Raw genomic sequence first — 26,551 nt, 5'->3', positions numbered from 1 at the left:
TTATTTCAATTAGCTTCAATTTACAAAATTAATTACTCCTAAAATATACCCTTTAAAACTTAAATTAAAGCACAATTTCGTTCGTTATTATTCTTACATTCCTACTTTCAACTTTCAAATAATAATTTTTTTTAGTAAAATATTTTATTTCAGCTTAAGCCCCACTTAAAATTAAAACTTTATTAAAAAAAAGTTGAATAATTGTTCAAAATTGCAAATATTTTGGAACTTCCTAAATCCATGTAGGTAATAACCAAAAATATTGAATTTCCAATATAGAAATGATTCGTAGATTGTTATTTTTGTAATTTTGACAACAAAATGACTTTTGTTCTTACATTTCAGAATTTACCTATAATTATAATTTATAATATATATTTATTTATATATTAATATATATTTAATAATTTATCCACGTTAACTTATAGTTATTATTCCATAATTTTTATATTTTAAATAAATTCAATCCTTGAAAACCTATAATAAGCAAAAACTACCCTTAAAAGTCTTGATTGATTTACTGTGAAACATAACGTTCTTTTAAATGTAATTCTTTATGTAACCAAGATGTGGTAACAAATTTAATTCTTTGTGGAATGAGAAATTTTATCCCGAATAGGGTGAAATATATCAAACCCAAAGAGAACTCTCGGTTTGATCCGAGTTGTAAAGAGGTTATTAGTTTCAGAGATGTAAGTTTCCGTTGTTATAAAGCCAACCCGAATGAGGACCGGAATAAGTTCAAACAAGCTAAAATGACCTGTAAAGGTCATATGCGACGAACCAAATTTTGCATGATCATAAATTAAGGCAAACAATGTCCCAAAGTTAGTAAAAATCTCTGGTCATTTGTAAAAAACGTACGAAACACCACGTCATCCTCGGTTCCAACGCTCGTCCACAATGACACTCCCTATGTAAGGTAGATTGATAAAGCTAATATGCTTGCAGCACATTTTGCTGTTAATTCGACGCTACCGGAAAGTGTCATGAGTCCTCCTGTTCTTGAGAGCGTAAATGATTCTATGGGACGAATCTTCTTTCGCACTCGTGCAGTTGCAAGATTACTGAAAGACCTTGACATACACATATCCGCTGGCACGTATAGTATTGCCCCTATTGTTCTGAAGAGGTGTTCTTCAACGCTGGCAAAACCACTGCGTAAGCTTTTCCATCTGTCGTTCTTTCCAAGGTCATGTAAACGCTGATTCATTTTCAGCCTAAGAAATATCTTGAAGAACGGAAGCTTCTTTTTATGACTTAATGGCTTTCGTAGCAATACGTCCACTGATGATCTCATAGTTCATCTCATCAAACAGTGCAACAAATCCTTACATCGTTTTGGAGAAAGTAAGATCATTGCACTTGATATTCAAAAAGCATTTGATAGAGTTTCGCCCCAAGCCTTCTTATCGAAAATGCGTGCTTTTGGTGTTGATGAAACTCTTCTTCGTTGGATTAGAAATCACCTTTCTAACCGTTTAATAACACTTGTATGAGATGGTTTCAAGTCTGAAATTCATAAAATAAATGCTGATGTACACCAGGGATCCGTTTTGTCTCCGACTCTCTTCCTTTTATTCATAAATTATCTCTTGTAGTACCCGTAGCATGATGGTTAGTGCGAAGGACTGTCATGCGAGAGGTCTTGGGTTCGATCCCTGCCTATGTCATCTAAATTTTTATTCACGGGTACTGCCTCTTGCGAGGAATTTACAAATTCTCCAAGAGTAATTCTTGTCATGAAAAGTGTTTTCTCAAATTTGGCGTTCGGATTCGGCTTAAAACTGTAGGTCCTGTCCATCCCAGACAACAGTACTCGGACACAGGAATGGTTGAGAGTTGTCAGTCACTAGGCCCTAGTTCTCAAACGGACTGTTACGCCACCCCCGCTGCCACTATCTATGGGTGGCACTTGCATCCAGGAAACCAATCAACTATCAGTACTCGGTATGTGTATAACGGATCACCTCTTATGGAATGATCACATATTCGATATCGCCAAAAATGCTGCCAGGTGCTTAGGATTTCTTCGATGATTTGTTGGATAGAATACAAAAAAGGGCTTTAAAAATGATAGGCGATAGAACTATAATCGAAACATTTACATCTCTAGAACACCGCCGCAATGTTTTATGCCTTTCGTTGTTTTATCGATATTTTTACGAATAATGCTCTGTCAAACTAGGCAGTTGTATTCCAACCCTTAAACGATTCAGCCGTAATACTCGCACTTCCAGGAATTCTCATTAGTTTATCCTTGAGCTCAATTTCGGGCGTACTGTCAAGTATAGAGATTCTTTCTTAAATCGCACATCGAGAAATGCTTTGGCCAACACTGTTTTTCCCTCCCATTTTGATGTTCAGAACTTTGGGACAAATGTGCACCGGTATCTCCATTTAAATCTTCCCTATTTTCCTAACGCTCGCATTGTGTTTAAAAATAAACATATAAAGTGTACTAATAACCCCTTGAGTGCATGTGAATTAAAAAAAAAATGCACTCTTTTTAGAAAAATACCAAAGAAACACCAAAATTTAAGAACTCATTCATGTGATTATGTATTCGTCTCTTTGTGAACCCCTTATTTTGGAAACTATTGTCCTCTTACAGGTTACGGAAATCCTTTTTAAAAATGTTCATATACTACAAATTTTGTAATATTCAAAATTGTTTTAAATTTACTAAAATGATGAAATTATTAAACTAAAATGGCTTTTGCGACCACTTAAAAGACTAAAATTGCAGTTCAGGCACGTTAAGATTATGTTGGCTAGGAAAGAAGATGCGAGAATGTGTTTAGTTTTTGCATCATTTAACACACACTTTCTCAAATTTAGTCTTCAACAGCTGGTAGGCAAACCGAAATGTCAGCAACGCAACACAACTGCAGTCGTTCCTGCATAGGTTTGACATTTCAAAATGTCTCTATCCATCAGTGCTTTTAAGTGTTTATTATAATTTCGTATAATAATGGATACAAATAAAAAAATATATTCCAGTGGTTAGTGAACATGAAGTTTTGTAGAACTTGTTTCGCCCAAGCGAATGAAAACGAGTGAAATGTCAAAAAGCTGCATGTTTCATTGTGGGAACGTTCCCAAAAATAGGATGTACGAAGCTTTTTGACAACTCTCCGCTGCAGCATGCAGTCCCCTTCCAGTTGCAGTTTTTTCAACGCTATCATATTATGGCCGACCACTGTTTTCTAGAATTGTAGAAAATAAAAATGATTTATAATACACTATTTTTGTAAACACCTATAATACTGGAACCAAATCCTTTGAATGCTGCTCCTATTCCGCATTCAGCAACTATAGCTTCGACCGTTTAGCTGTTTCAAATCAAATGTGCAGCCTTAGTTTACTTACAGAATTTTCGTTAAGGAACTCACTTCCTTTTTAGTTTTTTATTTGCGAAGCAATTCATAATAATTTATTGAAATAGGTGCTTTTTCTATTTGATCCCAGAGCAAAAAACTGAGCTGTCAAAAAAAGACATTTGTTTCTTTTTAAGCTCAGACATATCAAAGCACTCGACTTGTGCTTACTTTTTTAATCAGAGCTTACTCTGAGCACGCTCTATGAGCTGTGAATTAATTACCCGAACTAATGGAGTAAAACGCTGACTTCATGTTTGTTTCGTAAACTATTGACACTTAATTTCGTGTGCTTAATAAATTAATCAGAGAGCTGGATCGAACTCTGTTTAGAGCGTACTCGAAGTACTCAGACTCTGCTTTGTTCAGTGATCTGCTCTGAGCTGGCAAACGCCAAATTAGTGACTGTCGCCTATTACTTTAGCCGATCTGACCATACCTATACAGTGGTGGAAAATTATTTAGAAACGATTTATCAATTTAACAAAACGCATATTATTTATTTAAAAGAACTTAACTTTATTACAAGGTTTATATTATGACGCGATTGGCTCAAATAAATTTCAACAAATTTTTGCAGCAATTAGCGATGTAGGCCCATACATCAGTAATATTTCACCGAATATTCGCCTCAATGATTTCGGGCTTATCAACGTAGACAAACCCATCAAATAACAGTCATCTTGGATGCCACGCCGGACATGCACAAGCCAATAAATTTATTGTTTCTTTGGCTGTGTAGCATGTAGCCCAAAAAAAAACCATTATTTTGGTAATAAATTTTCCAACGTTTTTCAGGTGTTTATCTATTCTTGGTAGTTTTACAAAAAATTCTAGGTTAGGTTAGGTTAGGTTAACGTGGCTTTGGATTAAAATCCACAAACTTAGGCTAAGAGAAAGGCCCATTGAGATACCACATTAATCTAGAGAATTACTTCTTACTAGTCGAACCATTCTGAGCTTTTTATAAAGCGAAGAAGATATTTGATATCCTTTTTAGCTAGTTCAGTGGGATTATCAAAAGAGTAGTCCCCCAGATGAAGTTTGCGTCTGAGTGAAAGAGCAGGGCAAGTGCAGAGGAGATGAGAGATTGTTTCCTCTTCTTCTTCGTTCATACAGCTCCTACAGAAGTCATTTGAGGCTACACCAAGTCGTATTGCGTGTCTGCCTATAAGACAGTGTCCCGTAAGGACACCTATTAGGGAGCTAATATGAAGTCTGGTTTGAGATAACAAGTCTTTAGAGCGCTTTAGGTCCAGTGAAGGCCATATGAGTTTTGTGGCTGCGCATGTTGGTAAGTTGTGCCACCTAGAATTTGCTTTCGCAAAAGCTGTTTCTTTTAGCATAAGTTTACATGTAGCTGTCGCTATACCTATCTTCTCCCTTTTAGGTGAAATCGGTATGACGGTTCCATTTTTAGCGAGTTCATTGGCACATACCAAAGTTTAGCCATAATTTTGTACTGACAAAGTCTGAAGTAAGGCTCAAGCCATGGATTGATCGCAATTTACTAAAGAAAATTACATTAAAAAATCAATTAGGAAAAAAACGTAGTTAACATCCACTTAATCATCAACTTAATAGACGTTTCAAAATATTAAGTAAAAAAGTTAATAAAGATATAAGGTTGGCTAGAGAAAGATACTATTACTCCAAAGTACACGGAGGTCTCGGTGATCCTGACAGACAAATTAAATTGTGCTTACGTAATACCTCTTTTCAAAAAGGGTAGTAAATCTGACAAGAATAATTATAAACCTATTTCGCTACTGTCTGCAATTTCTAAAATTTTTGAAAAAGCAATTAAGTGTAGTGTAATAAGCTACCTAACAAAATAAAGTTTTTAAGTCCAGCTCAGTTTGGGTTTAGAGAGATGCTTTCTACTGAAGATGCCCTTTTGGAATTCTGTTCTTTCATATATAAGGCGTTGGATGACAAAAAACTCTGTGCTGGCCTCTTTGTGGACATAACCAAGGCGTTTGACATGGTAAACCATAGTGTCCTATTAGATAAATTATATTGCGTAGGTTTTCGGGGTTTATTTATGATTGGTTTAAGTCTTACCTAAAGGATAGAAATCAAAAAGTTGAAGTCAGAGATATACTTAATAACTCAAAGATTATAAAAAACAAGGTGTGCCCCAAGGTGGAGTCCTAGGGCCTATATTGTTCCCAATTTACATTAACTCTCTTTTTAATCAACTGTCTAAAGGTAAGGTTGAAGCCTTTGCTGATGATCTTGGGATTGCTTACCGTTCAGATAATGCTTTAAACCTTAGCGCTGAAATCAATCGCGATGTTCATCTTCTTCGAATTTGGTTTTCTGAACAAAAATTATTTGTGAGCAGAAAAACAAAACTAATGTTCTTCAGCCATAGTAGTCCGGAAAGCTCTGGTGGCGAAATTTATTTTCATGCCAACAATGTATCAGGCAAAACTTGTTGAGTTATTTATGTAATTCTGATACACTTGATAAAATGTTCAATGAACATGCAACTTGTGACAATAAATGCTTTAAAATTGAAATATTATGAGAGTTTAAATACTTGGTAATTGATAATAATATGATATGGCTCGAACATGTTTCAAATCTAAAAAAATATTTACGTTGTTGTATTCGTAGTTTTTTTCGACTCAGAAATTTCTGTGACAGTAAAACACTTAGAATGGTTTATTGTGGAATATTTCAATCAAGATTGCAATTTTCCAACCAATCCTTATTTTACAAAAGTGCGCCATAAAAAAAATACTCAGAGCAAATCGTTTGGCTCATTCTATGGTTCTGTTTAGGACATTGGGAATCCTGCCACTAAAACACTTATATTATTTCAAAGTCTTAAAAATATTTTTCTTGAGAGGTGGTTATATGCAGAGTCCAATTTCTGACAGTAGGTTTTTGCGTAGCAATTCGGTTAATTCTGTTCTCGCACCATCATTTCGAACTACACATTTCAGAAACTTTTTCATCATTTAAATTGTTTAATCGTCTACCTATGAACTTAGGGCACGTATCGATACAAGACTTCTGTCTTCGTCTTAACACGCCTACTGTAAAGGTAAATCGGTGGAAACAGCGTTACACACTTTAGTACGCACCATCGAATATTCCCTCCATCATAAAGAGTTCACTTTGGTCGCTTTCCTTGACATCGAAGGTGCCTTTAACAACGTGGACACATCTGCAATCACATCTGCACTAGCATCTCTAAATATAGAGTGTTCGCTTCGGGAGTTAATTCATTTAATGCTTACTAGCAGAATAATTAACTCAAAACTTGACAACTCTTCATGCAGACGATTCGTTAGTAGAGGGACACCGCAAGGTGGTGTTCTATCCCCTCTCCTCTGGAACCTAGTGGTGAATGAAATTCTAACTAGTCTGGATGTGAAGGGTTTAAGAGTGATAGCCTATGTGAACAACGTTGCTATAGCAGTTTAAGGAAAGCATCTTAATATCCTAAAAGAACTCTTACAAAATGCCTTAGACAGACTAATACTTTGGGCTGATCGGTGTGGACTGGGTGTTACCCCATACAAAACCGATCTGTTCTTATTTTCGAGGAGATACAAAATTCCATTTGTCAACTCTCCCTATATTAAAGGAATCCAATTAAAATTCTCAGACGAGGCTAAATACCTTTGTCTTGTCTTAGACAAAAAAACTAAATTGGAAACGCAACGTACAGGAAAGAGTCAAAAAAGCTACTGTAGCTCTCTTTTCTTGCAAAAAAGCTATTATGGGGCTTACAGCCCAGAATAACGCATTGGCTATACACATCGGTAATCAGACCGATTTTAACGTACGGTGTGGCAGTATGGTGGACTGCTTTAGAGAAAGGTATAAACAGGGATAAGTTAAATAAAGTCCAACGTTCAGCTTGCCTATGTATAAGCGGATCACTTCGCACGACCCCGTCTGCAGCACTGGACACCTTGCTCTACCTTACACCTCTTGACATATTTAGTAAACAAATAGCTGCAAGCTCTGCTATTCGCCTCAATGCTTCGTCGCAGTGGACTACTAAAAACACTCCGTAATTCTAAGGTACTTAGAATCAATTCCAAAGCACACAGACTACACCATCCCCCAACTACAATTCGACAGATACTTCCAGATTTCTATACCTACCAGATCTTTTTGGGAGGATAGGACATTCTTGGAGGATGAGTCAATCCACTTTTATACAGATGGCTCAAAAACCAAAGGAGAGGGTGGTGGTGGTGTGTACTCTGAACGACTGAAATTAAGTCTCTCATTCCACCTTCCCAATCATTTTAGCGTGTTCCAGGCGGAACTTTTGGCGATTAAGGAAGTCTTGTCTTGGCTCAAGAAAACGTGATATCAACATCTGATATCCGTATTTTCTCTGACAGCCAGGTCGCTATCAAATCTTTGGACTCTGTCTCTACAAACTCTATAACAGTCCATAACTGTCGATCATCTCGAATGGAGATGGCGCAACATTTTAATATTCACCTTTGCTGGGTGCCGGCCCATAGAGACATTCCAGGTAACTATCCCTGCTTCATTGGATTAGTAACTACCTTTCGGATCGTTCAATACAAGTTGTATTGGATGGATTCAAGTCTGAAAACCATAAAATAAATGCTGGTGTGCCCCAGGGCTCTGTTTTATCTCCAACATTCTTTCTCATTTTTATTAATGATCTTCTGTCTGCAACATCTAATCCAATACATTGTTTCGCTGACGATAGTACTCTTAGCTTTTCATATTCGTTTTCAGACTCACATCCCTCTTATTCGGATGTGGAACTGCAACGACAAAATATGATAAGCTCATTAAATTCCGATCTAAACAGCATTGTTCAATGGGGATTAAAAAACCGCGTGGAATTTAATGCTTCGAAAACGCAATGCTCTCTTGTATCGTTAAAGCGAGATAAACCCCCATTGCCATTATCTATGGATGGCACTTGCATCAATGAGACTGAACACCTCGATATTCTCGGTATGTGTGTCACCAACCACCTCTTATGGAATGATCACATACGCCAAAAATGCCGCAAGGTGTTTGGGTTTTCTTAGGCGATGCAAGAAATATTTCACTCCTTCTGATCTGGCTGTTATCTACAAGACTTACATACGTCCAAAGCTTGAGTATAACTCCCATCTCTGGGCTGGTGCTCTTGCAACTTACTTAAGCCTCTTGGATAGTATTGAACGTAGAGCATTTAAATTGATAGGTGATAATATCATCATAAGTTCATTTACTTCGCTTGAACATCGTCGTAAGGTCTCTTGTCTGACCCTTTTTTACCGTTATTTTAACGGCTTATGCTCTAGTGAAATAGCCAGTTGCATTCCTCCCCTTAAACAGTTCAACCGTAATACTCGCGATTCTAGGAATGTTCATCAGTATACCCTCGAGCCCAACTTCGGTCGTACTGTCAAATACAGAGATTCGTTCTTTAGCCGTACTACGCGAATGTGGAATGCCTTACCACACTCTGTCTTTCCTAGTCATTGCAATATTCAGCAATTCAAAACCAATGTGCACCGACATCTCCTTTTCCTAGTGCTCACACTGTTCATCTGCATAATAAGGGTAGTAATATCCCCTTGAGTGTGTGTTTATTATAAAAAAAAAAAAAAAAAAAAAACTGTAAGCAGATGAACTCGCCAGGAACGGTACAGTACAACCCATCCTACCACGTTTGGCAAGTACTGGCATACCAATCGCTACTTGTAAACTGTTGCTAATGCAAGACGCTGCGAGGAGGACAGGCACCAGGTGGAACAACATCTCCACGTGTCAAGCCACAAAAAACATCTGGCCAACACTGGATATAAAACGTTCAAGGTGCTTGCTCTCTCTAAGCAGATCGCATATAAGCTCGATAATAGGTGTCATAACCGGACACTATCTAATAGGAAAGCACGCAACGAGACTAGGCGTATTCTCAAATCACTTTTGCAGAAGCTGTATGGACGAGGAAGAGGAAGAAACGGTTCTTCATCTTCTCTGCACATGCCCTACTCTACCTCGAAAACGCAAGAATTACCTAGGAGAATTCTTCTTTAACGATCTTAACGATCTGAATCATATCAGTATAATCAGCCTCTCACGTTTCGTAACGGACTCTAGCTGGTTCCATTGAGCTTAAGAGGAAGCCTCAAGATTCACGTGGTATCACAATGGGCCATTAAACTGGCCTAAGTGTGTCCGTTTCCATCTTGGACAGCCACTATAACCTAACCTTACCTAACCTAACCTATGAACTTTCGGTTTATTAGATTTCTAACTATTTTCCTAAACAGAATAAAAGTTGGCTTCTAGATTTCAATCACCATGAAATCAAAACTTTGCTGCTGTATATCACTTAATTATGTTTTTTTGTTCTAAGCCTTCTGCTCATTAATAAAATACTTTGCTTTTCATTTAAGTTTGTATTTTAAATTGGTAATATATTGGTGTACACCCCACATTTTGAAGGTTATTTTCAATGATGCGACATTAACATTATTTTATTTTAAAATACAATAAAATACAAATGTCACTAGTTATTCTTTTTATATTTTTGAATTGGTTATTCTATTATTTAACCACAAAGTTTGTAGGATAAGAATAATGAAATAAAAAAAAATTCATTCATTCACACACAAGCATAAACCAAGTGACAGCTGTCGAAAGAAATAGGTTCCGAAATAAGTCTTACCAGATTAAAAACCACACGTCTAAAAAAAACCTGCTATATCAATCAAAAAGTAGTATCATTTTTTATAAGTTGCGTCACTACTTATTTTTTTCAGTTCTTGTATGATGTATATGTCATATGAGTATCTTGACTTTAAAGACCTTATGAACAGTTCCTTATTTATCATCCTTTAAAGTTTAAACCTTAAACTTTTCACTCTATTTCAAGTTAATTAAATTTAATTAATTTATAATTATTGAACAAAATATTGCTTATACAAGCATATACATTTTCCCCAAATATTTATTCAGTCCTCTGGAAGTCACAATCGCTACCACCATAATTTTCAACACAATACTATACTCTTAAAAGGAGATTTTATGAGTTTTTTTTTATACTTGCTTCTCTGAATACCTATGAATCTTTTGTTCTACACTTAAAATACGATTTCACCTTGCATATTCTTTTGTTTATATTCCAGGCACCACTGTCATCATTCCTATTTCATCGCTAGCACAATACACTACCGCACCCACTTTCCGGGCACCCGGATATATAATGGATCATGATGGAACACTGCACCGACCGGCAACGGTGGCAACACCACCCAAAACAACTATGGTGGCTATGTCACCACCAATTTCAGCATCGGCTCACCGGCCGCAACAGCAACAGCAACTACAACAACAACAACAACAGCAGCAGCAGCAGCACTGCACAAGCTTTCCCTACGATGGCACCGCACCAAGAACTTTATCGACCGGTGTTCCTGTCAACTCACAGTTTTATTATGGATGACAAAATCAAAAGGATGACAATGCAAGTTGTCTACCACCAACAAGCGGCAGCAGCAGCAGTCCTCCTCCCCTTCTACAATATAAGCCAAATTCCAATGCAATTGTTTTGATAGATGCAGCAAAATCAAAAGATACCAAAGCGAATCAGGACAACAAACAGCATAGCAATACGAGTTCCACAGCCAGTAGTACATCAGAACGAACTTATTGCTTTTAAGATCCAAATCTTAAGATACAAAATTTAACAAAATACCAAATTCTACGGTTTATACCAACACTCTTGTAAATAAAATACGTCTAGTTATAAATTTATCTTAAACGTTACACCTGATCGATTAAGTCATAAGAAAACAAAAACAAACTAAATTAATCACTAACTATATTATTTAATTTATCCAATAAAAACTAAAAAACAAAAGTGACTACGAAAGTAAGTTTAGATAGTAAGATTTAGAGTGTAAATTTTCATTGAAATTCCAAAAACAATATACACAGTATACCAGTTTTATCTGTAGGGTTCCTATATTATTATGTACATCCATTCCATGTTGTTATCGCAAACCCGATCCCATCAGAACCTAGACCAAAAATAAACTCCTTTCTCCCTAAACCTTTACAAATGGGTTACGCTATAATGCTGTCAACCACTTATAGTCCGAGATTTTCGGCATTACAATGGTGATTCTAAATCCGATTCCGATTTAATTTTTTTTACTTAAACATACCGCATTAAAGAATCCGACGTGTGAGTTGCGAATGGTTTCGGGTGAGTTTTTGACATTTTTATTGTAATAGATTTGTCAAAATTGACATATGACTCCTTACGCAGTTTGCAAATCGGATTCTATAATCATTTTACATTACATTCACAATACATACATGTAATCAATGTGAATATCTCTAACAAAATGACAAATGAAAATGACAAGCGATAAGCTATTTAAAATTCTGAGCCAAGTTATCTAAAAACTCATTAAATTAAAAAAAATGCATTTTTGTGAACATTTGTAGTTTCCAAAAACTCTGAAGTCTAAAAATGCTCGAAAAAGAAAATATTCTGGCCCACTTCTGCGACAGCATTTGATACTCGTATATTTTCGATAACGTAATTTGCGTCAAAAAATTCAAATGCATTTTGTTCTTTATGGCTGAAACACAAACACGCTTCAGCTTCGGCTTCTCCTGACGATTACGAGTTCAGCCATAGAAATTCAATGCATGCTATCACAATGAAGCTCCGACCTCACGTTTCATTTGACAATCGTAAGGAAAAAAACCTAATGTTACGTAATGTGGCTCTAAACAGAAGCTCTAGTTCAAATTTGCTGAACATTTGCTTTCTCTGACAGCTCAATAGCTATAGTGCTTTTGGAACCCATGGGTTCTTATAGGCTGTGTAAGCTACATCCGCGATAAATTTTTATTTTGAGAAAAAATGACAGCTGCTAATGACAGAAGTGCCATTTCAGAAATGTCATGTTGGACGTGTCATTCAAAGCAGACGAAGAAGAAGCTGAAGCGTGTTTGTGTTTCAGCCATTAATGTAAATTATAAAAGCGTTGTTTTTGTTAATGTGATTTCTTACGTCATATGTTTATAATCGAAAATTGTGCGACAGCTCTGTGGTACGAAAATGTTTAGCTTTGACTTTGTTAAATGTTTATATCCCTTGGGTATAAATTGTGCTCTGATTTATAATTATATTATAGCTAAAGCACAGCCACGTATTCACTCGCGCCGACTTTGACAAATCGAATAGACACAGTGGACTTTTGTGAAGCAATCTGAAATATTACCTCAGGCTTTGCCTTCCCTTTAGATCGTAAGCCGAACCGCAAGGTCTAAATTGATTTATTTTCTACTTATAGGTGACATTTTACAGCTTACAACTATATCGTAAATATTGTAAGCCCTACAGCAACACCCGAATTAATCTGTTTTTTTTTAAGTGACATTTTAACATCTGAGAACTGTATTGTTAAAATCGTTATGATAATGATTTGATGATACAATTGATCAATTGTCAAAATGATTTAAGAACAAAATTGTACAAAATTTTGCGAAATTCAAATCGGAAGTAATTTAAATTTTTAAAATCTTAAAGTAAATTATGTTAAGAAAGTATCAGGAATAGTTAATATTTAATTGAATTTATATGAAATAAGAACGGAAGGAAAAGGGTTCGTTCGTAGATTATGGGTTTAGTACAATGGTTCTCCACATGCAGTAGATGGTGCTATAGTTGATACAGTAATATTTTGTGTTTCTACTAACTTTATTCAGAATAACAAACAATGAAACAGGTTATCATATAATTTAAAAATATTGTCGAGCCAACTTACCAACATAATTTATTTTTGATTACAATTAATATTAAAAAATAACAGAAGGAACTGTAGCGAACTTATAGATCGATTTTATGTTAGGGAACGTTAAATACCAGAATATTAAGCAAGATTTAAAGTTTGTATTAGTATCTTTTTCGGAGGACTTAACAAGAAACTTTTTTGATTTTTTTCTGATAGTTAGTGGTGCAGAAATCCGTAAGGAGTCACGACGAAATTTTGTAGAACTAATAACAAATCGAAAACATACATAAACAAAAAATAAAATAAATTAATATTTGACAAAAGTTGATACTTCAGTTGATTGGAAAAACACAGCAGTAATTAAGTTAGCAAAAATTAGTTGAAATAAGCTGATAATAAGTTCTGTCGAAATATCAAGGTTCATCTTGAGTGATGTAATAGTGTTTTGTATCTTGGACACAAGTCTACTATCACAACCATCAAGTGTCAAACGTTCCAACTTCTAGAGTAAAATTAATTTTGATACTCGAATAAGCGTCAAATCTCTATCCGAAGCAGGATTTCACTTTATCTTCTATATGGGCAGCGATTCTACTGCGGATGTTTCGTTTTTCATATAAATTTCTACTGTACTGTGGAAGCTGACAAATCTTTTCTGAAAGATGATTATTTTTTTTCCGATGCCTAACAATAGTTTCTCAGAAAGTTTCATTAAAAACGCTGACAGAAATATGAAATCAGAAATGTGTATATACGACCACACCTACAAAGTTTTATTCAATGCCATGTAAATACAACCGATTTTCTTAAACTATAACCTTAAGGTTTGGTTTTGTTGGCATCTGGAACAATAAAGTCTATATTAAGTGCTACTCCGCTTCAGAACTTTTATATTAAAGAAGTTTTTTTGTGCAAAGTTATATGTTTATAAATCCCATTTCTTTATCTACACACCTTTTGGTAACATATTAAAGTATTGTGTGCTGAGAATTCTCACGATTAGCTTACTATTTGGAGAATTTAGGTATCACTTTGTATTGACACGTGTGTAATGAATAGGTCATGGCAAGTTCTAAAGGGATACAAATTATTATTTGTTTGGATATAATTAAGTCGGTATTTAAATTCAGATATTCTGATTTTTGTTGAGTTATTTATGACGTTTGCCTAATTACAAATCCAAGTTTCTGACTTTCGAACGCAAGATGGCAAAAATATTTTTGTTGATTTGAACGATTTTAAGGCTGCTTATTTTATCTCAAAAAGCCTATGTTTGTGTTCTTAACGCCCAAATTATTTTCCAGCTTAACTAGATTTAAAGATTTAAAGGAGTCGAAAAGTTCTTAAAATAAAATTCAAATAAGGTCTATTCATTGTGAAATGGCAAACCAACGTGATCATGAGTTAAGTGATGTTTACCAAAAAGACTAATTTCGGAAAAAATATTTACAGATTTAAAACCACGCGTCTCTCTATAGAAGCTGCAAGAACTTTATAGCGCTGTTTGTGACTTAACCGTTACCTAAGTGATTTTTAAATATTCTAAGAATTGAAATAAACACCCACATTGAAGACAGACATTTTAAGTAGAAATGATTTCGGTGAACTAACTGAAGTTCAACCTACATAAGTTAAAGTATATGAATACATTTTTTTCAGCACATATTTAATTTTTGAACCGCGGCGTAACCTCACCGAAATTGATAAGGAAAATTTTCTGAAACGTAAGTAAAATGCTGCTCCAATATTAAATTTTTTATAAATGTTACTTATTACTGCGTTAGACGTGTTCATAAACTCAAATTTGCGATCTAACAAATGAAGATAATTTTCAGAAACTACTCGTATTTTCAATGCAATCAGCGTCGTCGGTCAGATTGTGCATCCATACTGTTTTGATATCTTACTAAACAAATCTCTTAAGGAGGCCATTTCTGATTTTCATTTGACGTTTATGAAAATTCAGTCACTATACTAAAAATTGTACTTAAACAGGCTTGCACTGTATACAGTGTGTTCAATAATGCAACAAAGCAGAAAGAAAATACTAACGCAGATTTTTGACGTTTATGTAAACACCCATTGTACTTCAACCACTAGTGTAAGGATTTATTGTGTGAACTTGTAGAAATAGGGGAACATTATTGTATTCCGACAATTTCATCAACCAGGTTAGTGCTGGTTCCTGGCTTAAAGTTGTGACTTTTAGTAAGATTATATTTTGCTACTTTTCTAATCGAACAACTTGTTTAAAATTTGTATAAATGCGAAAACATCATCTGTCAAACTAAAATCAAACATAATTGAACAAAAATGAAACAAACAAACAAAGACGATAACTAAAATGTTTGTAAACAAAATACGAAAATAACCTATACACATTATTTTCTTCATTGTATAAATTATTCTGATAGTCTTATGACGCCAATTCGGACATTTCTATAGAATGTTCTGAAATTTCTCAGTACTCACTGGGTTCATAAAATTGAACAGATCTAGTAATATGAATTTGTCTTCTATTCGCACTGTCAAAATACCGTAACATTGTGTGGACTCAATCCATTTCGTGCGTCAATGTCAACGGATCCATTGCCGCAACGAATACAACGGATTCCATGGGTTGGCCCCTTTACAAATACTCCAAGTTGTCTCAACAGCATCTAGTCAAAGATGGTAACCCATGTCATTGGATTGAGTCTTGCGTGGGAATAGGGTTCAAGTACATCTAGAGATGGTGGACTACAGCTTTGAAAAATCATTTTGACGTATCAATCCTGCTCGTTCGAAAAAAAATCATACCTGAATTAACTGTTTTGTTATAAATATAAACAAAAAACAAATGGCAGCGAGAACATCAAGATGTAAGAAAATAAAAATAATGTTCGTTTATATTTAAAAAAAAAAGTTCAAATCGCTTCTTCTAAATCCTATCAACGTCCTTCTGTAATCCACTTTTTTGTCAGTGTGACACTGCCTTAACCCCACTCATTTTATTTAAGATTATATCTGCACTACATTCTCATAACAACATCAAGTAAAATAAAAATAACAAATAAAACGAATTAGATTACCAAAAGTGAAAATGAAGACCTAAATGGCCAACAAGACCTTAAAAAGAAAAAAAAAGAAGAAAATAACATGAAACCAAACCAAAAGATGAAAAAAATTATTTTCATTTTATTTTGCCCTTGGAATGAAATGCGCTCGTTTCTTTTTATTGAACTATCTGTATAAAAGTATATATGTGTACAGTACACGTGTACACATGTATGTTAAAAGTACGAAAAAAGACACTTATAAAAGGCTCTAAAGTTATTTTCTTCATCTCGTTAGACATTCGCGGTTCTCAAATGCTGCATTCAATTGTGCCAGAATTGGAATAAAGCCCAAAATATGCGGTGGTTTCAACTTCAACAAATGGCGGTCACAAGTCGCAACAGCAGTACTCTTTAGTGTCCACCCCCAACTTCCAATCTAATAATCCTCCAGAATTTGTTCACATTCCCTCGAATTGAATCGCTACGATACTACTTGCTATACCTATACTCCTAATATAACATAAATTAAACATAACCAGAAGGGTTTTTCATTTTGTTTCCATTTCATTTATTTTCATTAAATTGCATCATGGATACAAAATTCATGGAAATAAAAGAAAGCTCAACAAACAAAAATAATAAAAATTTGGTTGTATAAGCAATATCGCCCAATATACTATACCTACTTTTACCAGCCTTCAGAAGTTGGAACTTAGAAAGAAAAAAAGCAAACCCTTTATATTACATACATACCTCCATACCTAATCCTTCCTCGAAACTCATTAATGTTTTTAAGGAATTTTTATCTGTGATATTATTTGTAAAGACTTTGTATAAAATAGCAAAATAAAAAAATATATATGTAAAAAAAATTGCAAAACTTTAAAAAAATATTATATAAAAATAAAGCGACGAATAGAAAAAAAATTAAAACTTTTTAAGAGTTAAAAAAAAGACAGTTACAAAAAAACTAATTAAAATGAAAAGAATAACAGTTGATCATTTATTTAGAATTTCAGAAAAATAAAAAAAAACTTTAATGAGTGATTGTAAATTTATTTTAAATTTATTAAAAAAAATATGTGAAATAAATAAAACTTTGTAATTAATAGATTAAGAGTTAAGATAATGAAAATCAATAAAATTTAATTACATTTAAAAATTTAAACAAGTGAAAAAATTGTTTGATTTAAAGATAAGAAAGCGTAAATTGCAACCCACACTGAGAACTTCATACCTCGTCTGTCAGTTTTCCTTGCTTAAAAGGTTTGCAGATGTTCGTGATTTATTAATTGAAAGGTAAGTCGATGCTCTGTATTATAGTGAAAACCGCATCATGTTTGGAGGCTTGGTTGAGGAAATAGAGCAATCGAAAGATAATTTGTGATGGGCTGGGTCGAAATTCTGTAATTTTGCTTTTGGACGAATTTTTCGGAAACAGCTCGTAGAACATTTTGGTTTGCAGTTGTGGGCAGAGCATCTAAATACCTTTCTTTTAATGTATATTTTGATAGGATGGGAAGAAGTTTTGAAAATACTACTTTTTTTCGGCAAGGGGTTAGCCCACGATTTTCCCGAAAAACTGAACAAAAATTCATTTTTGAGATCTATGCATCAATTGAAAGGTGGGTCGATTCTCTGTATTATAGTGAAAACAGCATCATGTTTGGAGGCTTGGTTGAGGAAATAGAGCAATCGAAAGATCATTTGTGATGGGCTCGGTCGAAATTCTGTAATTTTACTTTAGGGCGAATTTTTCGGAAACGAGAGCTCGTAGAACATTTTGGTTTGCAGTTGTGGGCAGAGCATCTAAATAACTTTCTTTTGATGTACATTTTGATTGGGTGGGGAAAAGTTTTGAAAATACTACTTTTTTTCGGCAAGGGGTTAGCCCACGATTTTCCCGAGAAACTGAACAAAAAATCATTTTTGAGATCTATGCATCAATTGAAAGGTGGGTCGATTCTCTGTATTATAGTGAAAACAGCATCATGTTTGGAGGCTTGGTTGAGGAAATAGAGCAATCGAAAGATCATTTGTGATGGGCTGGGTCGAAATTCTGTAATTTTACTTTAGGGCGAATTTTTCGGAAACAAAAGCTCGTAGAACATTTTGGTTTGCATTTGTGGGCAGAGCATTTAAATACCTTTCTTTTGATGTATATTTTGATTGGGTGGGAAAAAGTTTTGAAAATATTACTTTTTCTCGCCAATTGGTTAAGCCCACGATTTTCTCGAAAAACTTAACAAAAAACCATTTTTGAGATGTATGCATCAATTGAAAGGTGGGTCGATGCTCTGTATTATAGTGAAAACCGCATCATGTTTGGAGGCTTGGTTGAGGAATTAGAGCAATCGAAAGATAATTTGTGATGGGCTGGGTCGAAATTCTGTAATTTTACTTTTGGGCGAATTTTTCGGAAACGAGAGCTCGTAGAACATTTTGGTTTGCAGTTGTGGGCAGAGCATTTAAATACCTTTCTTTTGATGTATATTTTGATAGGATATGAAAAAGTTTTGAAAATACTACTTTTGGGCGAATTTTTCGGAAACGAGAGCTCGTAGAACATTTTGGTTTGCAGTTGTGGGCAGAGCATTTAAATACCTTTCTTTTGATGTATATTTTGATAGGATATGAAAAAGTTTTGAAAATACTACTTTTTTTCGGCAAGGGGTTGCCCACGATTTTTCCGAGAAACTGAACAAAAAACCATTTTTGAGATTTATGCATCAATTGAAAGGTGGGTCGATGCTCTGTATTATAGTGAAATCCGCATCATGTTTGGAGGCTTGGTTGAGGAAATAGAGCAATCGAAAGATAATTTGTGATGGGCTGGGTCGAAATTCTGTAATTTTACTTTTGGACGATTTTTTCGGAAACAAGAGCTCGTAGAATATTTTGGTTTGCAGTAGAGGGCAGAGCATTTAAATACCTTTCTTTTGATGTGAATTTTGATTGGGTGGGAAAATGTTTTGAAAATACTACTTTTTTTCGGCAAGGGGTTAGCCCACGATTTTCTCGAGAATCTGAACAAAAAATCATTTTTGAGATTTATGCATCAATTGAAAGGTGGGTCGATGCTCTGTATTATAGTGAAAACCGCATCATGTTTGGAGGCTTGGTTGAGGAAATAGAGCAATCGAAAGATAATTTGTGATGGGCTGGGTCGAAATTCTGTAATTTTACTTTAGGGCGAATTTTTCGGAAACGAGAGCTCGTAGAACATTTTGGTTTGCAGTTGTGGGCAGAGCTTTTAAATACCTTTCTTTTGATCTAAATATATTTTGGTTCGGTGGGAAAAAGTTTTGAAAATATTACTTTTTCTCGCCAAGTGGTTAAGCCCACGATTTTCTCGAAAAACTTAACAAAAAACCATTTTTGAGATGTATGCATCAATTGAAAGGTGGGTCGATGCTCTGTATTATAGTGAAAACCGCATCATGTTTGGAGGCTTGGTTGAGGAAATAGAGCAATCGAAAGATAATTTGTGATGGGCTCGGTCGAAATTCTGTAATTTTACTTTAGGGCGAATTTTTCGGAAACGAGAGCTCGTAGAACATTTTGGTTTGCAGTTGTGGGCAGAGCATCTAAATACCTTTCTTTTGATGTATATTTTGATTGGGTGGGGAAAAGTTTTGAAAATACTACTTTTTTTCGGCAAGGGGTTAGCCCACGATTTTTGTCGAAAAACTGAACAAAAAATCATTTTTGAGATTTATGCATCAATTGAAAGGTGGATCGATGCTCTGTATTATAGTGAAAACCGCATCATGTTTGGAGGCTTGGTTGAGGAAATAGAGCAATCGAAAGATAATTTGTGATGGGCTCGGTCGAAATTCTGTAATTTTACTTTAGGGCGGATTTTTCTTAAACGAGAGCTCGTAGAACATTTTGGTTTGCAGTTGTGGGCAGAGCATCTAAATACCTTTCTTTTGATGTATATTTTGATTGGGTTAGAAAAAGTTTTGAAAATAATACTTTTTTTCGGCAAGGGGTTAGCCCACGATTTTTGTCGAAAAACTGAACAAAAAATCATTTTTGAGATTTATGCATCAATTGAAAGGTGGATCGATGCTCTGTATTATAGTGAAAACCGCATCATGTTTGGAGGCTTGGTTGAGGAAATAGAGCAATCGAAAGATAATTTGTGATGGGCTGGGTCGAAATTCTGTAATTTTACTTTAGGGCGAATTTTTCGGAAACGAGAGCTCGTAGAACATTTTGGTTTGCAGTTGTGGGCAGAGCATCTAAATACCTTTCTTTTGATGTATATTTTGATTGGGTGGGGAAAAGTTTTGAAGATACTACTTTTTTTCGGCAAGGGGTTAGCCCACGATTTTTGTCGAAAAACTGAACAAAAAATCAGTTTTGAGATTTATGCATCAATTGAAAGGTGGGTCGATGCTCTGTATTATAGTGAAAACCGCATCATGTTTGGAGGCTTGGTTGAGGAAATAGAGCAATCGAAAGATAATTTGTGATGGGCTCGGTCAAAATTCTGTAATTTTACTTTAGGGCGAATTTTTCGGAAACGAGAGCTCGTAGAACATTTTGGTTTGCAGTTGTGGGCAGAACATCTAAATACCTTTCTTTTGATGTTTATGTATTTTGATTGGGTGGGGAAAAGTTTTGAAAATACTACTTTTTTTCGGCAAGGGGTTAGCCCACGATTTTTGTCGAAAAACTGAACAAAAAATCATTTTTGAGATTTATGCATCAATTGAAAGGTGGGTCGATGCTCTGTATTATAGTGAAAACCGCATCATGTTTGGAGGCTTGGTTGAGGAAATAGAGCAATCGAAAGATAATTTGTGATGGGCTCGGTCGAAATTCTGTAATTTTACTTTAGGGCGAATTTTTCGGAAACAAGAGCTCGTAGAACATTTTGGTTTGCAGTTGTGGGCAGAGCATCTAAATACCTTTCTTTTGATGTATATTTTGATTGGGTGGGGAAAAGTTTTGAAAATACTACTTTTTTCGGCAAGGGGTTAGCCCACGATTTTTGTCGAAAAACTGAACAAAAAATCATTTTTGAGATTTATGCATCAATTGAAAGGTGGGTCGATGCTCTGTATTATAGTGAAAACCGCATCATGTTTGGAGGCTTGGTTGAGGAAATAGAGCAATCGAAAGATAATTTGTGATGGGCTCGGTCGAAATTCTGTAATTTTACTTTAGGTCGAATTTTTCGGAAACGAGAGCTGGTAGAACATTTTGGTTTGCAGTTGTGGGCAGAGCATCTAAATACCTTTCTTTTGATGTATATTTTGATTGGGTGGGGAAAAGTTTTGAAAATACTACTTTTTTCGGCAAGGGGTTAGCCCACGATTTTTGTCGAAAAACTGAACAAAAAATCATTTTTGAGATTTATGCATCAATTGAAAGGTGGGTCGATGCTCTGTATTATAGTGAAAACCGCATCATGTTTGGAGGCTTGGTTGAGGAAATAGAGCAATCGAAAGATAATTTGTGATGGGCTCGGTCGAAATTCTGTAATTTAAAAAAAACGAGAGCTCGTAGAACATTTTGGTTTGCAGTTGTGGGCAGAGCATCTAAATACCTTTCTTTTGATGTATATTTTGATTGGGTGGGGAAAAGTTTTGAAAATACTACTTTTTTTCGGCAAGGGGTTAGCCCACGATTTTTGTCGAAAAACTGAACAAAAAATAATTTTTGAGATTTATGCATCAATTGAAAGGTGGGTCGATGCTCTGTATTATAGTGAAAACCGCATCATGTTTGGAGGCTTGGTTGAGGAAATAGAGCAATCGAAAGATAATTTGTGATGGGCCCGGTCGAAATTCTGTAATTTTACTTTAGGGCGAATTTTTCGGAAACGAGAGCTCGTAGAACATTTTGGTTTGCAGTTGTGGGCAGAGTGAAAACCGCATCATGTTTGGAGGCTTGGTTGAGGAAATAGAGCAATCGAAAGATAATTTGTGATGGGTTGTTTCGAAATTCTGTAATTTTACTTTAGGGCGAATTTTTCGGAAACGAGAGCTCGTAGAACATTTTGGTTTGCAGTTGTGGGCAGAGCATCTAAATACCTTTCTTTTGATGTATATTTTGATTGGGTGGGGAAAAGTTTTGAAAATACTACTTTTTTTCGGCAAGGGGTTAGCCCACGATTTTTGTCGAAAAACTGAACAAAAAATCATTTTTGAGATTTATGCATCAATTGAAAGGTGGATCGATGCTCTGTATTATAGTGAAAACCGCATCATGTTTGGAGGCTTGGTTGAGGAAATAGAGCAATCGAAAGATAATTTGTGATGGGTTCGGTCGAAATTCTGTAATTTTACTTTAGGGTGAATTTTTCGGAAACGAGAGCTCGTAGAACATTTTGGTTTGAAGTTGTGGGCAGAGCATCTAAATACCTTTCTTTTGATGTATATTTTGATTGGGTGGGGAAAAGTTTTGAAAATACTACTTTTTTTCGGCAAGGGGTTAGCCCACGTTTTTCGTCGAAAAACTGAACAAAAAATCATTTTTGAGATTTATGCATCAATTGAAAGGTGGATCGATGCTCTGTATTATAGTGAAAACCGCATCATGTTTGGAGGCTTGGTTGAGGAAATAGAGCAATCGAAAGATAATTTGTGATGGGCTCGGTCGAAATTCTGTAATTTTACTTTAGGGCGAATTTTTCGGAAACGAGAGCTCGTAGAACATTTTGGTTTGCAGTTGTGGGCAGAGCATCTAAATACCTTTCTTTTGATGTATATTTTGATTGGGTGGGGAAAAGTTTTGAAAATACTACTTTTTTTCGGCAAGGGGTTAGCCCACGATTTTTGTCGAAAAACTGAACAAAAAATCAGTTTTGAGATTTATGCATCAATTGAAAGGTGGGTCGATGCTCTGTATTATAGTGAAAACCGCATCATGTTTGGAGGCTTGGTTGAGGAAATAGAGCAATCGAAAGATAATTTGTGATGGGCTCGGTCGAAATTCTGTAATTTTACTTTAGGCCGAATTTTTCGGAAACGAGAGCTCGTAGAACATTTTGGTTTGCAGTTGTGGGCAGAGCATCTAAATACCTTTCTTTTGATGTATATTTTGATTGGGTGGGGAAAAGTTTTGAAAATACTACTTTTTTTCGGCAAGGGGTTAGCCCACGATTTTTGTCGAAAAACTGAACAAAAAATCATTTTTGAGATTTATGCATCAATTGAAAGGTGGGTCGATGCTCTGTATTATAGTGAAAACCGCATCATGTTTGGAGGCTTGGTTGAGGAAATAGAGCAATCGAAAGATAATTTGTGATGGGCTCGGTCGAAATTCTGTAATTTTACTTTAGGGCGAATTTTTCGGAAACAAGAGCTCGTAGAATATTTTGGTTTGCAGTAGAGGGCAGAGCATCTAAATACCTTTCTTTTGATGTATATTTTGATTGGGTGGGGAAAAGTTTTGAAAATACTACTTTTTTCGGCAAGGGGTTAGTCCACGATTTTTGTCGAAAAACTGAACAAAAAATCATTTTTGAGATTTATGCATCAATTGAAAGGTGGGTCGATGGTCTGTATTATAGTGAAAACCGCATCATGTTTGGAGGCTTGGTTGAGGAAATAGAGCAATCGAAAGATAATTTGTGATGGGCTCGGTCGAAATTCTGTAATTTTACTTTAGGGCGAATTTTTCGGAAACGAGAGCTCGTAGAACATTTTGGTTTGCAGTTGTGGGCAGAGCATCTAAATACCTTTCTTTTGATGTATATTTTGATTGGGTGGGGAAAAGTTTTGAAAATACTACTTTTTTTCGGCATTGGGTTAGCCCACCATTTTCTCGAAAAACTGAACAAAAAATCAGTTTTGAGATTTATGCATCAATTGAAAGGTGGGTCGATGCTCTGTATTATAGTGAAAACCGCATCATGTTTGGAGGCTTGGTTGAGGAAATAGAGCAATCGAAAGATAATTTGTGATAAGCTCGGTCGAACTTCTGTAATTTTACTTTAGGGCGAATTTTTCGGAAACGAGAGCTCGTAGAACATTTTGGTTTGCAGTTGTGGGCAGAGCATCTAAATACCTTTCTTTTGATGTATATTTTGATTGGGTGGGGAAAAGTTTTGAAAATACTACTTTTTTTCGGCAAGGGGTTAGCCCACGATTTTTGTCGAAAAACTGAACAAAAAATCATTTTTGAGATTTATGCATCAATTGAAAGGTGGGTCGATGCTCTGTATTATAGTGAAAACCGCATCATGTTTGGAGGCTTGGTTGAGGAAATAGAGCAATCGAAAGATAATTTGTGATGGGCTCGGTCGAAATTCTGTAATTTTACTTTAGGGCGAATTTTTCGGAAACGAGAGCTCGTAGAACATTTTGGTTTGCAGTTGTGGGCAGAGCATCTAAATACCTTTCTTTTGATGTATATTTTGATTGGGTGGGGAAAAGTTTTGAAAATACTACTTTTTTTCGGCAAGGGGTTAGCCCACGATTTTTGTCGAAAAACTGAACAAAAAATCATTTTTGAGATTTATGCATCAATTGAAAGGTGGGTCGATGCTCTGTATTATAGTGAAAACCGCATCATGTTTGGAGGCTTGGTTGAGGAAATAGAGCAATCGAAAGATAATTTGTGATGGGCTCGGTCGAAATTCTGTAATTTTACTTTAGGGCGAATTTTTCGGAAACGAGAGCTCGTAGAACATTTTGGTTTGCAGTTGTGGGCAGAGCATCTAAATACCTTTCTTTTGATGTATATTTTGATTGGGTGGGGAAAAGTTTTGAAAATACTACTTTTTTTCGGCAAGGGGTTAGCCCACGATTTTTGTCGAAAAACTGAACAAAAAATCATTTTTGAGATTTATGCATCAATTGAAAGGTGGGTCGATGCTCTGTATTATAGTGAAAACCGCATCATGTTTGGAGGCTTGGTTGAGGAAATAGAGCAATCGAAAGATAATTTGTGATGGGCTCGGTCGAAATTCTGTAATTTTACTTTAGGTCGAATTTTTCGGAAACGAGAGCTGGTAGAACATTTTGGTTTGCAGTTGTGGGCAGAGCATCTAAATACCTTTCTTTTGATGTATATTTTGATTGGGTGGGGAAAAGTTTTGAAAATACTACTTTTTTTCGGCAAGGGGTTAGCCCACGATTTTTGTCGAAAAACTGAACAAAAAATCATTTTTGAGATTTATGCATCAATTGAAAGGTGGGTCGATGCTCTGTATTATAGTGAAAACCGCATCATGTTTGGAGGCTTGGTTGAGGAAATAGAGCAATCGAAAGATAATTTGTGATGGGCTCGGTCGAAATTCTGTAATTTTAAAAAATCGAGAGCTCGTAGAACATTTTGGTTTGCAGTTGTGGGCAGAGCATCTAAATACCTTTCTTTTGATGTATATTTTGATTGGGTGGGGAAAAGTTTTGAAAATACTACTTTTTTTCGGCAAGGGGTTAGCCCACGATTTTTGTCGAAAAACTGAACAAAAAATCATTTTTGAGATTTATGCATCAATTGAAAGGTGGGTCGATGCTCTGTATTATAGTGAAAACCGCATCATGTTTGGAGGCTTGGTTGAGGAAATAGAGCAATCGAAAGATAATTTGTGATGGGCTCGGTCGAAATTCTGTAATTTTACTTTAGGGCGAATTTTTCGGAAACGAGAGCTCGTAGAACATTTTGGTTTGCAGTTGTGGGCAGAGCATCTAAATACCTTTCTTTTGATGTATATTTTGATTGGGTGGGGAAAAGTTTTGAAAATACTACTTTTTTTCGGCAAGGGGTTAGCCCACGATTTTTGTCGAAAAACTGAACAAAAAATCATTTTTGAGATTTATGCATCAATTGAAAGGTGGGTCGATGCTCTGTATTATAGTGAAAACCGCATCATGTTTGGAGGCTTGGTTGAGGAAATAGAGCAATCGAAAGATAATTTGTGATGGGCTCGGTCGAAATTCTGTAATTTTACTTTAGGGCGAATTTTTCGGAAACGAGAGCTCGTAGAACATTTTGGTTTGCAGTTGTGGGCAGAGCATCTAAATACCTTTCTTTTGATGTATATTTTGATTGGGTGGGGAAAAGTTTTGAAAATACTACTTTTTTTCGGCAAGGGGTTAGCCCACGATTTTTGTCGAAAAACTGAACAAAAAATCATTTTTGAGATTTATGCATCAATTGAAAGGTGGGTCGATGCTCTGTATTATAGTGAAAACCGCATCATGTTTGGAGGCTTGGTTGAGGAAATAGAGCAATCGAAAGATAATTTGTGATGGGCTGGGTCGAAATTCTGTAATTTTACTTTAGGGCGAATTTTTCGGAAACGAGAGCTCGTAGAACATTTTGGTTTGCAGTTGTGGGCAGAGCATCTAAATACCTTTCTTTTGATGTATATTTTGATTGGGTGGGGAAAAGTTTTGAAAATACTACT

At 35.4% G+C, this 26,551-nt stretch overlaps 1 protein-coding gene across 1 annotated transcript in view; it reads left to right on the top strand.

Annotated features, from left to right (window-relative positions):
- Positions 1 to 11,569, top strand: part of LOC129945544 (uncharacterized) — a 492,154-nt gene extending 480,585 nt beyond the window's left edge. The window contains exon 10 of the mRNA XM_056055356.1: positions 10,517 to 11,569. Coding sequence (XP_055911331.1) covers positions 10,517 to 10,833 — 317 coding nt within the window. The 3' untranslated portion in view covers positions 10,834 to 11,569. The remainder of the gene's footprint in view (positions 1 to 10,516) is intronic.
- Positions 11,570 to 26,551: the final 14,982 nt, after the last annotated feature.

Source organism: Eupeodes corollae, chromosome 1 (assembly GCF_945859685.1).
Source record: "Eupeodes corollae chromosome 1, idEupCoro1.1, whole genome shotgun sequence".
NCBI lineage: Eukaryota > Metazoa > Arthropoda > Insecta > Diptera > Syrphidae > Eupeodes > Eupeodes corollae.
Note: the sequence above shows the minus strand (reverse complement) of the source record. Positions and strands in the feature narration are given on the sequence as shown.